Genomic DNA, 16,034 nt, shown 5'->3' with positions numbered 1-16,034 from the left:
TGGCTAGTTTCAGTTCATCGGTCTCTGTGTATTTTTAATAGAGTCTGATTTAGCCTTAAATGAACAAGTTTCAGTCAAATAAATCAAACTGGTTTTAATCTGGAACCATCCCACCTTGTAGAATCTGAGGCAGGATTGTTTTATTCCAGCTGTTACTGATGCTGATCAAACATCATCGATCAAGTCTTCCAGAAGTTCATCCAAAAAGGCTCAACCTTTCGAACAGGAAACAAAATAAATGTTAAAATACTAAATATTAAACATTCATGTTTTGCCTATTCTTGTGCATATCAGTAGTTTATTCATCTTTAATCTGCTCTCATAATCCATCCATTCAGCATAATCTTATTCTGCATCTAAAATACATTTTTACTGTTTAACGTTGAAACAAATGCTTGTTAAAGTTAAGCAAACAGCTTATTTACCTGGTAGAGTTCATCTGTCCCAACATCGTCCTGAAATGTAACTGAAATAATCTATAAAAGAAAATAAATCTACACATTTTTGATGAAAAATTTACTTTCACATTTTATCACCTATTAAATAAAAGCTTGTTGTTATTTATTGAGTTTCATTAAAATCTGCTCAGTAGTTCATGAGAGTTTCTGCTCACACACACACACACAGCTCATGTTTGTCTGCAGGTGATAATAATTATATATGATTCAGAATTTCCTCATTCAGAACAAAAGTTTTCATTTAATTAACTGCAAATAATTGGTGACATTTTCTTTATTGAGAATGTGCCGTTGGGTTTGATTTAAGGTATAAAGACTGTTCTCTTTGTAATCCTACTGAGTAAAATTTAGTTTTTTTAACAAGTTTTCCATGAAAACATTCATTTTGATGTTTTAAAAGAAGAAAATCTAATAATTAATGATGTACTAGTTTCAGAGTCGGTTTATGAGGAAGTTTGCAGAAAAATGTTTTTCCATCTGTTGTTTGTCCAAATTTTCCTCAACTTTTAGTTGCTTTTGCACTTTGCTCCTTAGAGCAGCAAAACTCATCCAGGTGACTCTGAATTCACCTGAAAAATTAGATGATGAATCTTGTTTTTCAGCAGAATCGAGTATCTTCATTAAACTCTGCTTCTGCTGCTTTGCTGTTAAAACGTATCGGATGTGTTTGTTGCTCCTGCAGAGACACAAAAGCTGAACAACAGGAGCTTTGTCCTGGTGCTGTTCTTCTCACTCACACGTATTGTAATGTGTGTGGCAGCTTGCTAATTTAGTCTCCCTCTCACCTCTCATTCCTGAATGGTTGCCTTGAATCTCCGTCTATCTGTCTCCCTCTTGGATCATCCTGCTTGTGCTTTTTCACACAGAGCAGGGGACAAGACAACATTGTAAAGAATCTCAAGGCCACAGTGGGGTACAAGAAGATAAAACTCAGGTTCCCAGACTGTGAAGAACAGTACCTTGTGCAGCATCCTTGTCTCGCCACTCCTGTCTCCTCCTCCAAATAGACAGTCGCCTGACTCTAGCGAAGTCCCTAGATTGACCACACCGCTCGTCCACCATGTCCTTGACATTTGTCATGATGTTGATGCTTCTGGGTTCTGCAGTGGTGAATGCATTTGTCTTGCATCCGTCCAAGGAAGAGCCTGCAGCTAATTCTGCTTTTCCTCGTCAAAGGTCAGTTTAAGCAAATCTTTCAGCTTAAATGATGTTTTAAATGTAGAAAACATGAACTGCAGCTCTTTTGTTTTGCAGGATTAATAGATTAAGGTAAAATTGTCCACAGTCTGTGAAGCAGATGTGGAAAGTGCAAAGTGGTTTTTGTGCTAAATACTTGGAAATGTATTTCTTTTATGCAAGTAAAGTGAAAAGATGTGGTTCTACCCTGGATAAGTAAGCAGAAGTATAAATCAAGAGTTTTTCTTTCTTCTGCCAAATACTTGAAGTTGTTCCAGAGAGCAGTCAGAGGAAATTTCACAACCACATCTGGCATGCTTTGGAACAAGTTGCTCATCTACTGAATCTTTTTTTTACATGTGAATGATTATTATGTTGGTATGTGATTCTGTTTGGGACGGTCAGGTGCCCGGATGAGTCCCTGCGGGCAATAAGGAAGAGTCTCCTTGGAGAACTCAACCTGCAGTCTGAGCCACAGCTGCCGGCTGGTGTGGTGGACAGCATCCGAAAACAGTGGCAGAGAACTTTCAGCACCGTTTCTCTAAGTGCCAAAGACACTGCAGGCAAGTGGAACGCAAAAAATTAAAAATGTTTTTTTAAATTGCTTTATTGTTATTCTGATCCTGTGCTGCTACATTTACATCATCCATCTTCCTCCAGGAGCCTCTGACGTCTCAGAATCACATGACGGTGGAAACAGCACAGGCCTCCAGTGCTGCTCCGTGGCCTCTGAGATCTTCATGAAAGGTTTACAACAATAAAATAATTCATATGAGCCTAATACTAATAGATCTGTGTTTTTAAATATTTGTTTATTTTGCAGACCTGGGCTGGGACACCTGGATGATCCATCCTGTGAGCCTGACCATTGTTCAGTGTGCCGCGTGCAACCCTGTGGACAACAGCGTGCAGTGTCCTTCATCCTCCTCCTCCAGCATCCAGGTATCATCATTAAGTCTCAGCTGGAGACGAGCTGTTTTTCCTTCATCCATGTCTGTTTGGCAACAATCAGCACGTAACTTTGTTTACCTTGGTGTGTTTCTGAGATACGCTGTTTGTTCTGACCTTTACCTGGCACATGCCAGAATGCACGTGGTAATAGGGGTGGTATTAAAACAGAGATTAGCTAATCCGGACTGAACATCTGTGGAGAATTTATTTGATGTTATTTAATATGAAACATAAAAGTTGCTAAAAGTTGGCTTCATTATGTTTTTAGACGTTAAGTTGATCACCAACACTTTAATTTCTTTCTCCAGGCCGATTTGCCATGCTGTCAGCCCGCTTCCCAGAAGATGGTATCCATCGCCTACATGGATGAAACCGGCGCCATTAACCTTTCCTCGGTGCAGCTGACCCGCAGCTGCGGCTGTGAACCTGGGAACGCCCAGCAGCAGAGCAGAAAATAGGCTGAGGTTTGTCCTTCGGTCCTCACCTGCGTGCATCGAGCCACGTCCTGTATTCAGATTGTCTTCCTGTCCAGGTCTGCTGACTCCCACCTCTCCTGCTGACTGTTTATATCTGACGATGTTCCTCAGAACGTTCAGAGCTTAGCGTGGGAGCCAAAGCAAAGTCTCAGTTTTGCATTCCTGCTGCACCCTTGTAGCAATAACAGTTTTGTTGTGCCCGCCACTCGTGGAAATGAAATGTTCTACATTTACGGCCTAAATCACTTTGCTATTTAAAATAAAATCTACATTAACATCAGAAAATGCTTTTTCTTATTTTAGATAAATTTAACATTTCTGGCACCAAGTGAAGGGAACTTATCGGGGTTCGGTTTACGTTTGGGTGATACATCTCATTTATTTATAGCTGCTAAGTTACTGAGTGTTCTCTCTAAAAGTCTGAGAGCGACCGGAGCCAAATACTCGACAAGCCAGCTGTCTCCGGCCTGATGTACGCTTCCACCACATCCTCTTATGGGAACAAATTCCTTTTTATCTCAGCAGGCAAACTAAGGTCAGCAAAGTCAGGCTGTAAATTCTTTAAATGCTTCCTGATTTTGAAACTTCCCCGAAAAAAAAAACATCCCAGAATTAGTGAGGAGCAGCCAGAAGCTTTGTGAGCAGCCTTGGCCTCAGTGGCCTTTATTTAAACATTAACACATAAAGATATTTTTGCCTTAAAATGATGAATAAAATAAAAACATTATGAGTCAGATGCTGATGTGTTTTAAAAACAAACTCCAGTGATTCAGCACAAGTACATGTAATACTACACCCTCTGTAGCCAGCTCAGGACTTGTTGAAATCTGAAGCAGCCTCGGCCGCCTTCAGAGGTTCTGGGATGTCAGGAACGTTTACTAGAACACAGCCTGCAGTTTGGACTCGGTGCCGGTTTCTTTTGGCTACCAGCGACATCCAGTTTGTGCCGTGGTGCTGGTTCCAGCTGAGCTTTGAGGTGTGTCCAGCAAAATGCCGTCATTAAATGTTTAATAATTTACCTTAAAGAAAGATCACCTTGATTAAAAGTCTGAGTGAAATGATTAAAAACATGTTCTTGGTCCAGATCAAAAGTTATTATTTAAGCATAAAAGCATTTTTAGTCTCTCTTTGGTTCCTTTATCTAATCTGCTGCTTGAACACAAAACTTTGACTTTGTTTGCTAAATAATTATTTGTCTTGTTTGTTTTTTAATTTAGAACAAATGTTTGTTTGTGGGGAAAGTTCTCATTAGTAATTTTTAATGCATTAGAGTCTTTTTGTGTGTACTATTCAAGTTTTTACTATGTTACCTCCAAATTGAAGTATTAACGTGTTTTTCTCATGTGTACTAGTACTCAGCTGAATCAGTAGATTTAACTCTTTTATCATCATAATCATTTGTACCAAATCTGTGATTTTACTTTTTGTTCTCATAAATAAAAATGCATGAAATAAAATGATGTTTTTATTGAACAAAACTTTTTAGTTTAGATCTTATTTTGAAAGGTTGAAACGTGTTCCTTAAGTCAGCCAGTTTTCATTTGCTGCCAGAGCAGCAGAGCTGGTGATGTTCAGCCCAGAGGGAGGGGGCTAGATGAAGGAATGTTCTCCACATGACCAGGTGCCTCTGAGGGGACGAGCAACACGCTGGATGCTTCAGATCAGCTCTTGATGTTTCCACCGGTGCTTGGATTCTGCTGTTTAACTCCTCATCCTCACAACGTTTAAAGATCTGGGTCTGTCACTGAGTTTTACCAAAAGATATATTCTTTTAGTTTTTGTCCACCGTTACTGGGCAGAATGTCAGGATGCTTCAGCGTATGGGTGTGTGTCGTCCTCCTGTCCCCACTTCTGACAGCTGAAGGGACAATTGAATGCTTGGAGAAAGAAACACCTTTGGAGCTGAACACCATGGAGAAACCCACGGACTGTTTGGTAGAGTGCAGCTCAATGACTTACATCAAAAAAATCCAGCTTCAGGACAACCACAACATTCAGATTAGAGACTCTAGAGAAGGTAAGAAATGTTTTACAGCAAAAATAAGATAATAATACTGGTAAATAAGACAATGATGTAGATTATCAGACATGGAAGTGATGTCTCTCAATCCATCACTTTAAATAATCTGCTGTAATTTCACCTGACAAACAGATTTTTAACTAGTTTACAGATAAAACACATCACTTTGACCAATTTCCCTTAAAAACAGAAAATAAACAACAACATTTAAATCATTTTCATCAATCAATATTAAACTAAACCAACATCTTTCGGTTTTAAGAGCTGTTCTTGTGATCCTGTTTTCATGGACTTCTTTGTTTTGTCAGGAGAGCCTGGAGAATACTGCTGGTCCACTGAGTTCAAGTGTAAGATTGGAGAGAGGTTTCTGAATGCATACGTGGTGCTGCCTGTGGATGTATCTGCGCTGGGAAACCAACCACTGGAAGTTAAAACCACAGGGTCGGCCACCACAACGCTGCACGTTCACAACAGCCCCACAACCATCGCAGAGAGCTGCGGCCTCCTTTACAAAGTCACACAGTTTATCAGCTCGCCGAACACGGAGACCTCGTTATTCTGCGTTCAAGCTGTCATCCAAGGAAACGAGCCGGGAGACAGAGTCCTCACATGTCCTCCATATCTGGTCACTTTCTGGCAGAGAAGTCCAACCTAATCCAGCCAGCATGGAGGTGGATAAAGTGCTCAGATTATAGCAGCCTTAATGCTACAGTAAAAGTTCTCATTGGATTATGTAAATATTTAATCAGAATATTAATGCCTTTTGTAGTCGGTGGTGTGTGTGTGTGTGTGCGTGTGTGCGTGCGTGCGTGTGTGCGTGTGTGTGTGTGTGTGTGTGTGTGTGTGTGTGTGTGTGTGTGTGTGTGTGTGTGTGTGTGTGTGTGTGTGTGTGTGTGTGTGTGTGTGTGTGTGATAAAACCAAAACAAAATGGTTTTACTAAAACGTTTTCTTATATGTTTTATTGTTTTTAGGAGATTTTCATATTTCATAATATTAAGAACCCAAAGGTGATTATTTCTTCACTAGACATGGAGTAAACACACACACACACACACACCACACACACACACACACACACACACACACACACACACACACACACACACACACACACACACACACACACACACACACACACACACACTTATGGTTTGTTCTTTTTGCAGTTATTCAGAGATGATGTTGAACCAGAGAAGTTAGGATGATGTCATTCACTTGCAGATGGATTTATTCATATTGCTCTTGTTTAGATGAATTAAACAGATGATAAATGTGCTTTCACCCTTCACCAACATCAAGTTAAGTGCTACAGTTATTATTCATCTGCTGCTTTGATGGAACTCTTTATGGGTTTCTGCATTAACTGATAAATTAACATTTATTAAATTCTTTAAGGACTCAAGTGAAGTGTTTTTGTGATTGTAGAAACATTGTAATTGTTTATTTTTTCTGGTAAATAACTTTTTTTGTATAAATAATCTAAAATCAGAGCACATGAATATCTGTGGTAAATAAACTGTACTTTATGTGACTTCAGCCATTTGTTTTTTGTGTTTGAGAGTCTAACTTTGTTTATTCTAAGATGTAAACAGAGATTTTACTCTTCATTGTCTAATCTGTTCAAATGTTTGGTAAAAAGTTATCATAACCAAATCTGTCCATCAGGAAACCAGCTGTCAAGATGATTAATAACTAAAATAGCTGTACCTGTTTTATTTTTCTATGATTGACTACTATGAATGACTTCTGCAACTTCGATCCATAAATAACAACTTGGTTTTTGAGTGTCATTTACATGTGAGCGTCACTTCGTCTACTTCGTTTATTTATTTTGTTGGCTGGATGTTCAAATCGTTTGCTTTTCAACATTAGAAACAAAAGAGCGCCCTCTTCTGGACGATGTATAAACTAATGACATTAACCACTGAGGGTTAATGCATTTTGTGCATCATGTAAGGTGAACTAAGAATATATTCTGTTAAACTGAAACTAATTATAATAACAGTAATAAACAAGGTCCTGTTCTAAACACATGTGTGTAATAAGTGTGGTGCTCCAACATTCACACATGTTCAACTTTGGAATTTAGATGAAATTACAGGAGCCCTAAAACTCCTATTAGATTTCTTTATGATGAAAAATTTTGTTTTGTTACACACACACACACACACACACACACACACACACACACACACACACACACACACACACACACACCATATCATATCATAACATATCATATCATATCATATCTTATCGTATTGTCTAATACTTTCCTTGTTTTGTTCATTCTTATTTTTCTCATCGGGACAGCAGTAGCTTGGAGCAGGTTGTCCGCAGTAATTGAAAGGTTGCAGGTTTGATCCCGGCTCTGACCAGAGAACGCAGTTGTTGTGTCCTTGGCCTGCCTTGCCTGCTGGTAGTGGTTGGAGGGACCGGTGGCGCCAGTGTTCGGCATGGCAGGCCTCGCCTCTGTCAGTGCGCCCCAGGGCAGCTGTGGTTACATTGTAGCTCATCCCCACCAGCGTGTGAATGGGTGAATGACTGACTGTGTTGTTAAGCGCCTTGGGGGGGGGGGGGGGGGGTTGTAGAACCTTAAGAAGGTGCTATACATTTGTCAAGTCCTTATTATTGCTGTAATCCTATGAATGTATTGTGGGGTTTTTATCAATCAGAACAAGATTCATGTACAAGCTATCTATTGTTACAACTTTCCTAGCATAGTTATTAGCTTGGCTCATCCCTTTAGTTATGCCACTATAGGCTTACAACTTAGTAGCTGTTGCTGCCATTAACCTTCTCTTTTCTGTAGACCTGGCAAATCATTTTTGGGGTGGTTGCAGCTTTCTTTTTCTCTCATTTATTCAGGGCAGAAATTAGCCCAATAATGTGAGCTTGGTTCTGGTTCTGATGGAGGTTGCTTACTAAAAACTATTTTCCTTCTTACTGTTGCCCATCATACTCTGCCTTGTCATGATGGGGCATGTCATCAAAGTAACAATTTGATGCAATCTGTTGGATTTCTTATACAGGCTCTAGGACAACTATCAACACAATTTGAACCTTTAAGTTCTTTGATATGTGACTTCATGTGGTCTGGAAAAGCAAAGTGAACTCAATTGATTTTTTTGTTTTTTTTTGTTTAAGAATGACCATTTTTGGTGTTTGTTGTAAAATTTGTAAACATAAAATCAGTTTTGTTTGTAATTAAAAACAGTTTATTTAATGTCTTCTGAGGTGTTAGCCTATGAAAAGAGGATCTGTATAGGGTTTATTTTTCCGGAATGAAAAAACTACTGCTTTGATTCTGCTATCATTTTTAACCATAAGTTTACAGAAACACTTGACTGTACCACGTTTGTCGCATAGGGGTAGTGTCCAAAGTTCAAACAAACTATCAAAAAAGAGAAAAAATAATCAATTACATGGTTTGTATAGATTTAGGCCAATGTATTTAGTTTGTATTTACGGGAAAAACAAAATAAGGCCTTCGCTTCTTGAGTGTTTTGGGTGAAATAGGGTGTATAAAGCATGAGCTTGGACCCCGGCTGGTGGAGAACGGTAGAACAATCCAGCAGGCAGGCAGGCAGACTGCTTGGAACCCGAACTCTGTCGGTTAGCTGACATTTATTAAACAACGGGCGACTGACAGTCAGTTTAAATGATTAAGTCAACTTCACCGGTAAACGATGTAACCGAATGTGAAGAGCACCTCGGTGGAGACCGCAGGAGACGTTCGGCCACCAACTTTGGTTGGAGGCGCAGCTCACCATGGCATCCCAACCGAGGTATGGAGACCCCTCCGCGGTTACCTGCTAGCAGCTAGCCCCGCTGCGGTGCTTAAACTAGGTTCAGCGGCTGAATTCGGTCCGTGGCAGCGCTCGGGACACGTCTGAAAGCACTGGTTTAGGTTCAGTTTTACTTATTTGTCATTAAAAATGTTGTTTTGACTTGTTAATGTTTGGCGACTTGAAGACGAGAGAGAAGGAGCTGGAATCAGCTGGAAACACGGAAGGCTGGTTTTACACACACGGAGCTGTGAGGGGTTAAACGAGGCATTTAGTCAAGTTAAGAGTTTTCTCGTTAATCTAACCAACTAGTCGCCTACCAGCATGGGTTATTTAAACCTTACACGAATTGCTGTTGGACAGTTAAACTTTTCTCAATTAATCATTTAAGCGCAGCATTGTATTCATTAGAAAAATAAATGTTGTGTTTTGTTTGTTTTTATTTATTTTCATTACAGTTTCCTGTGAAGTCTCTAGTCTTGTTTACCAAATTGATCTTGGGCTGTAGAAGGGCCATGATCACACCCACTTATTGTACACCCCATTTCAGCTAAATTATCTGTGTTTAAACAACACACACAAATAAATAAATCGTAAATTTGTGTCTAGCATTATAAATACGTTCCTGTTTCTTCATGGTCAAGCACTTGAGGAAAATATAATCTGATTATTTTTAATCAAGATTGGAATTGCAATTGTTGAATTTAATTGGCTATAGAGCTGAGAAACGCTATCCAGAGTTCACATTTTAAGGAGACTGCAGGCTCTGATTTACATCACCAAGTGGCAGAGTTGAGCTCAGCCGTCCCCCAGTTGGGGGACAAACAACTGTAGCAGCAAAAGGCCTAGGGCCCAAAGTTAAAAACTGTGTGTGAAGTAGGGATGTCTCATTCCAATATTGATATCGGAAGTAGTTCGATATCTGCCCAAAAACAGTGTATCGGATTATATCGGACGGCATCAAAAATCTCCGATATAAGCAGTTCGTTAAGGTTGAAAGTTTTGCAACCTGTAGTTAAGAAAAAAATGTTTTTTTTTCATACGTTAGGTCTTGTTCTCCGATTGAGTAATATCACTTCATCAAGCCTTTCATACATTCCACACTACGAAATAGGTAAAAGTATGTATGATTTGTGCTGATGTTGTGTCAGATTTATATTGGTATTGGTCAATACTGAAGACTGCAGTATCGGTGTCGTATCGGAAGTGAAAGTGTTGTATCAGCACATCCCTAGTGTGAAGTAGGGCTGGGCCATACAGCCTATAATCAATATTTTGATATATTGAGGATTTCACCTCGATAACGATAAATGGACGATAACTACAGGTATGCGCAGAAACAAAGTTGTCCACTGGATGGAGCTGCCACATGTATTACGTTGAGTCACATTTTTACACGACTCAAGGTGGTACAGCTTCTTAAATGGACATGAACTTTGCCAACCTACACACATATGTTCATTTTTTATTATCAAACTTACTGACGTGAAAAGTTATCTCTTAAGAGTCAGAAATTTTGATAACGATACATTTTCTATTTATTGCCCAGTCCTAGTGTGAAGTTAGAGACCGAAATTAATGTCGTACTAGAATCTACATAGAAAAATTCGTATTTTACTTTGTCTAAAGTAAATCCATTAAGAAACTGGTATTTTTTAGGCTTTAGTTTTTAACACATCTAAACCTTACTCTTCCACCTGATCCATCAGTCACATGTAGCACTGCTACTAAAACTTATTGGACAAGCATGCAGTAAATTTATATATTCATATATATATATTAACATCAAATTAACATTAACATCACCGGTCGTAACAAAAATAAACATTTATTTTTTTCAGCAGTGCCCACACATTGAAATAGAGCTAAATGGAAAGTGTTTCTGGTTGCCATGCCACAGCACGTGTGGGGTGTTTATAATTCTGAATAATAACGGCATATTATGTTTTACATGAGTCCCCAGTCACTGGTGTGTTTTGCTCACATCCTTCCAATGACTTTTTAAAAATGCCACATGTGAGTTTAACTTTCAGAAGAGGAGGAACTGCTCCTCCTCTCATGACAAAAGATCACAGCCTGAGTTTGCCTTCTAATCCACCGCTAAATGAAATGAATGCAATTTATTTGCATTAAAACCATCGATGAAAATATCTACAAACCTCACTTTATTGCTCAGAGGTTTTATTTTATTCTAAAATAGATTTGTGTGAGTTGGGGAAAAAGTACACCAAGCAAACTAAGATATATTATAATCAAACATCCCCCCTACATTTAGAAATATTGTAAATATTTCATTTTCATTTTGCTTCAAGTCTGATTTAGCAGAAAAGCACAAACAACGTTCTGGTAAATATGATGCTGATGACTTGTGCTTCGTGAACAGTTCCCATTCACTGAGAAACTTTGTAATACTTACTCATTTTAAAATGATTGTTTACGCTGAGTTGCTTATGTATTCTAAACATTAGTTGCAGTGGCTAGCTCTGAAGAAGACAGAGTGGTCAAAACTGTCAGCAAGGTAAAACAACCTTTCCTGTGTTGAAAAAAGAACCTAATGCAATCAGAAGAAACACGCAGAAGGAATACACAAAAGATGTTTAAATTTTGAGATACGCTGCTAATTACGTGCAAATGTGTATTTTATGCTGGTTTGCTAACGTGTGCGTCTGTGTTTTTGGAAGCAGGTGTCTTTGGGGCTGCCTTGCACATTTCAGCGGAGGCTTATGGGCTCGACACACGGGAGGCGACATCGCCTCTCCTCCATTTATTTTCAATGAGACATGCGCAACAAAGCGATAATCGCGGGTCTCCCTCCTACTAAGCCAGGGGTCTGCAACCTGTTCCCATCCAAGAGCCATTATTACCTGTTTCCCACAGTAAAGAAAACACTGGGAGCCACAGCAGCCACAGCGTTGTGGGCGGGGCCTACCCTCAGACAGCAGAGAGCTGCTTTAACCAATCACAACAGGTGACAGCAGCCGGTACCGGTCGCTCATGTACGTCAAAGTTATCTTTCATAAGAAGATAATCAATAAAACGATTTCTATAAAATGGATCCAGAAGTTGTAGCCCGCCTCTGCCTACAATATTTTGATATTTTACACCCTGTTGGTGGTTTTACTGAGCAGGTGCCACTTTTGTCATACACTTCTTTTTAAAACATGTTTAGACTGTTCAGAATACAAATCCAGGCTCTGTCACGTTTGATTGTTGTAATTAAACTTTGTAGGTGGGGAAGGTCAGAAAAGGATCAGATCATTTTGTTTTTCCCTCGTTTACAGTGACGGAGATAACTGCGCAGTGTGCCTGGCTCTGGTGTTAATCAAGTTAAATTATATCTCTTTGCAACAATTTTCACAAGAAAACAGAACGGTTAAAAGCAGGGCTTGTGTTGACCGGACAGTTTCCGTATTTGACCGTTTATTTTGACGGAGAAAGAATAGAAAGAATTACCCCGACGCAAGCAGACGAACTGACATTTTATTCGTTACGCACATCAGAGATATAGCTAAATCACTCAAGAAAAGATTCCCATCTGAACATCTGAGCCGGACACTGCTCAGCGCAGCTCACTGTCAGCGCGTACGTACGGTGCACAACGAGCTGAAGATGTGGAGAGAGGCTTGGAGCGCATCGCAGAACCAGAGCGCATGCAGGATGATTCCTCTGACTGAAGCGAGACTTGTCACTTAGAAAATGTTCCCTGATTATGAAACTTTGGCTGAATAGTGCTTGTTCCTGTCTCCAATGTGGCGACACATCCATGAGCCGTCTGAGGAGAATCCCAGAATCTCACATCCTCGTCAGCTCCGAAAGCGCCGATATGATTACGCACAAGCGTGACCCATGAACCCGGTCTCACAGTAAGACCGGGTTGGAACTGTTCAGGTTTACTCAGACAATCTTTACATTTAGAATTTGCATACAGATGTAAAATTAATGCAGTAAAATATAAAGCATTTTATTTAAATATCCATTCATTATTTTACAAGCACAGAGAGCTGCATCAGATGGATGGAAGAGCCGCATGCGGCTCCAGAGCCACGGGTTGCCGACCCCTGTACTAAGCGAAATGCGAAAACGTGCGTGTGAAATTTTGCGCTCGTGCACGTGTCGTGCACAGAAGACCCAGCAACGCGATCCCAGAAAGTTGAAATATTTTCTACTTTTCATCGCTGTCACTTGGACGAGGACCAATCAACGGAGGTTTCATTCACTGACCAATGAGCGGACAGGATGCTCCGTACATCTCCGAGCAAACATGAATGAGAAGTTTATTATTATTATGTTTTATATAGTAAAATCAGAAGTAAGATTTCACATAACTCTAGCAGCACCTTGTGAAACATTATATCTACAGTTTTTTTTTACTCTGAACCGCTTAAATAACCTTAATTTCCTCCAACCTGACACAGCGAATCAAAACAACAGAAGTTTTGATTTTGCCATGGAACAGAACGCGTCGACGGCTTTGCCGCTGCCGCGAGTCGCCTCCCGTGTGTCAGGTATTAAAGGAGACAAATTTCGCTGATCGCAGTCATTTGTCACCTCCCATGTGTCGAGCCCATTACAGTCATGTTTTGTCATAAAGTAAAGTCTAAACTGACGCCTGAGATTTCTTTGTTACTAATTATTTTCACTTGTAGGTAATATGATCATTGAGGTCACCAAGCAGATTTGGGATCACTATTTTTAAGGACTTTTTTGACTTACAATGCTAGTTGTATCCATTCACTTAGAAAGAAAGAAAACAATCATTTATATTGCGCCTCTCAAGGTAAAAATCACGCTTCACAAAAGCAACAAATATTCAAGTATAAAAAGATTTCAATTTTTTTTTACTGTTTAAAATTATAAAAAATATAAATTGTGATTTTAAAAATGTAAGGAAAGGGAGAGAGAAAATGAATAGGAATGAGTAAATCAGTGGATCCTGGGAAAGGCGGAATAAGAGCAGAATAAGGAAAGGGTGGTGACAAAGGTCAAGCAAAAGCCAGCTTAAACAAGTGAGTTTTCATCTGTTTTTTAAAGGAGGCCACTGAGTCCACTGATCTTGGGCTCACTATGTTTTATAATAAGCTAAAGCGAAAGGAGTACAGCCGGGTCAGGAGAATGACTGGATTGTTTGAAAACATTTTTTTTTCCCATTTCTTTAACTCTGGGAAATATGTCAACAGACAGAATTTCAATTATTGGTGGAGTATCCCTTTAAGTAATTGGCTGTCACACTAACGTAGGGCAATGAGGTTAAATGCATCACATTGTATTAACCATGGGTTACAATTTCAGATGAGCCTGCTCTGGTATTTTTTAAAGAAACTAAAGGCAGCAGAGGAAGAGAGCTTTGGTCAGGTAAACAAAGCAATGCCACATCATACAGGATACGTTATTGTCAAATATGCGAACCGTTCCCATATCGTTGTTTCATCTGGACTGGGGTTTCCATATTGCAAAGCAGTCCTGACTCTTTTGGAACATGTTCTAATTGAAGGCCCGCTGTGGAATTTGGCACTAAGCTGTTGGGAGCTATTGTCCTTATGGCACTGTAAGCTTCAAGGTGGGGGCTCTATGGATTGTTTGCCCAGTTCATGTATTAGTTGTTCAATTGAAATTAAATCTGGAAAACTGGTAGACGTGATGTGTTCCTTGAACCTTTTTGAAGTATTGTTTGTAGACCTCTTCCTGCTGTATCAGACCACTTTGGATGATGAGATCAAAATGAAATAGTTTGGCTAAACAATTATTAAATTTAGCCAAAACAAAACATAGTACATAATTAAAAGTGCCTCATATCAGTGGGTCAACAATGGTAATAACAGGGGAACACTTTAAGCTTGTTTTGCAGCCATGGCCCTTGCACAGATATGGAAAATATCTAGTCTCTAAGCCAACATTTTAGACTCTAAAAGTGAAAGCCATAATCTGATAAATTTCAAGTATAGCTTCAGAATGTCCGTCTGAAAAAGAGAACAAAATGAAGGTGTTGCAACGACCTGGTCAAAGTCCAGTCCTTAACGTGACAGAAAGGCTTCAGCCGGTCCTTAAGAGAGCTGTGTAGAAACCCATGTCCTCAATGAAGTGAAGCAACATTGTGTAAATAAAAGTGGAGTTGCATTCCTCAACAACAATGTGAGAGACTGACGTAGTGTTTTTGAGGATATTTAAGAGATGTTTTTGCTCCTAAATTTGGTCCAACAAACTACGGGTACTTGGCTTTTGGAGTAAGAGTTTCTGCACTTTTGCTTTAGTTTGGGTAAACCGATGAGGACATTGCATAATTGGTGGTTCATCTGGAATTGTATTATTAAATAACTGATGAAAAGGTGACTTTAGTCAAACATCGATCCAAATTGTTGGAGATTTGAATAATTGAACAGCCTTTTATTCGTGCTCGTCTCCACTCTCCATCTGAAATTGACTCTTGTTGTATTTGGAAATGTTAATTTGAATTTCCCGAACAAATCACTAATAACAAGATTTTTAACATGTCTCTGGTGTTATTAGCCCGCTGTTAATTATTTTTGCTGTGTTCTGGGCTGAGTGCTTTTTCAGCAATGGAAGCACTATTTTAACACTTCAATACAACATCAATAACTAAGAGTAGACGGATTGGAAAGGTTGATTCAGTGTTTCTGATTTTCTTTTAGTGATATAGCCTGTCATTTTCTTCATTTTTGATTAATGCTGTTTTTAATTTGAAATTTGACCTTGGTGTGTCACCCATACATCTGGTTATTTCTAATATTTAACCATTCTCAGCATCTAGCAAAAAAACAAAGATACAAACGTTTTCTTGTCATGAAACATGTGTTAAGTTGTTTACCTTTGGGTATTGGTGGTGTGACTGGGCAGTACCAGTCCCTGCTATCCAAGGGGTTCAACCAGCGTATCTGCTACATTAATGAGATAGTGCTCATGTGTTTGGCTTAGTCCCAAATCTTTTCTGCTTCACTTGTTGCCATGGCAGCATCCCACTGGGACTGTGGTGAGGATGATCAGCTCTGTATTTTAAGGAAATATAGAAATATTTGAAGTCTATACCACATACTGTTTCCAGAATGAACTGTTGATGTAGCTTTATGGGATTATTTAAATAATTTTTTAGGGTGTCTTATTAGATCACATCTCTTCTTTGGGGACTTAACAGAAAAGATGTGAATGTTG

General features: G+C 39.3%; 2 protein-coding genes and 1 long non-coding RNA gene across 3 annotated transcripts in view; 2 read left to right on the top strand and 1 right to left on the bottom strand.

The window, feature by feature from the left end:
- Nucleotides 1–1,126: 1,126 nt before the first annotated feature.
- Nucleotides 1,127–7,113, top strand: gsdf (gonadal somatic cell derived factor). Its single transcript, XM_054744445.2, has 6 exons — nt 1,127–1,634; nt 2,040–2,197; nt 2,295–2,381; nt 2,458–2,576; nt 2,894–5,078; nt 5,390–7,113. The coding sequence occupies exons 1-5, from the start codon at nt 1,519–1,521 to the stop codon at nt 3,041–3,043; spliced, it is 630 nt and encodes a 209-aa protein (XP_054600420.2). The 5' UTR covers nt 1,127–1,518; the 3' UTR covers nt 3,044–5,078; nt 5,390–7,113.
- On the bottom strand, nt 2,237–3,077 carry LOC139070338 (uncharacterized). Its single transcript, XR_011520879.1, has 4 exons — nt 2,874–3,077; nt 2,706–2,778; nt 2,460–2,628; nt 2,237–2,370 (listed from the first exon to the last, which is right to left on the bottom strand). It is a non-coding gene; the product is annotated as an uncharacterized lncRNA (long non-coding RNA).
- Nucleotides 7,114–7,667: 554 nt separating the features above from the next.
- The window catches only part of LOC107374724 (AF4/FMR2 family, member 1), a 33,878-nt gene continuing 25,511 nt past the window's right edge, over nt 7,668–16,034 (top strand). The window contains exon 1 of the mRNA XM_015942942.3: nt 7,668–8,870. Within this exon, the coding sequence (XP_015798428.3) occupies nt 8,854–8,870 (17 nt within the window). The 5' untranslated portion in view covers nt 7,668–8,853. The remainder of the gene's footprint in view (nt 8,871–16,034) is intronic.

The sequence above is a fragment of the Nothobranchius furzeri genome, chromosome 6 (assembly GCF_043380555.1).
Source record: "Nothobranchius furzeri strain GRZ-AD chromosome 6, NfurGRZ-RIMD1, whole genome shotgun sequence".
In the NCBI taxonomy this organism is placed as follows: Eukaryota; Metazoa; Chordata; class Actinopteri; order Cyprinodontiformes; family Nothobranchiidae; genus Nothobranchius; species Nothobranchius furzeri.
The sequence above is the reverse complement of the archived record's forward strand: the minus strand, read 5'-3'. Positions and strand labels throughout refer to the sequence as shown.

Coding starts and splice junctions, on each gene's coding strand:
- gsdf (XM_054744445.2), top strand. CDS start 1,519: ATGTCCTTGACATTTGTCATGATGTTGATGCTTCTGGGTTCTGCAGTG. Junction 1,635..2,039: donor TCTGCTTTTCCTCGTCAAAG/GTCAGTTTAAGC, acceptor TGGGACGGTCAG/GTGCCCGGATGAGTCCCTGC. Junction 2,577..2,893: donor CCTCCTCCTCCAGCATCCAG/GTATCATCATTA, acceptor TTCTTTCTCCAG/GCCGATTTGCCATGCTGTCA.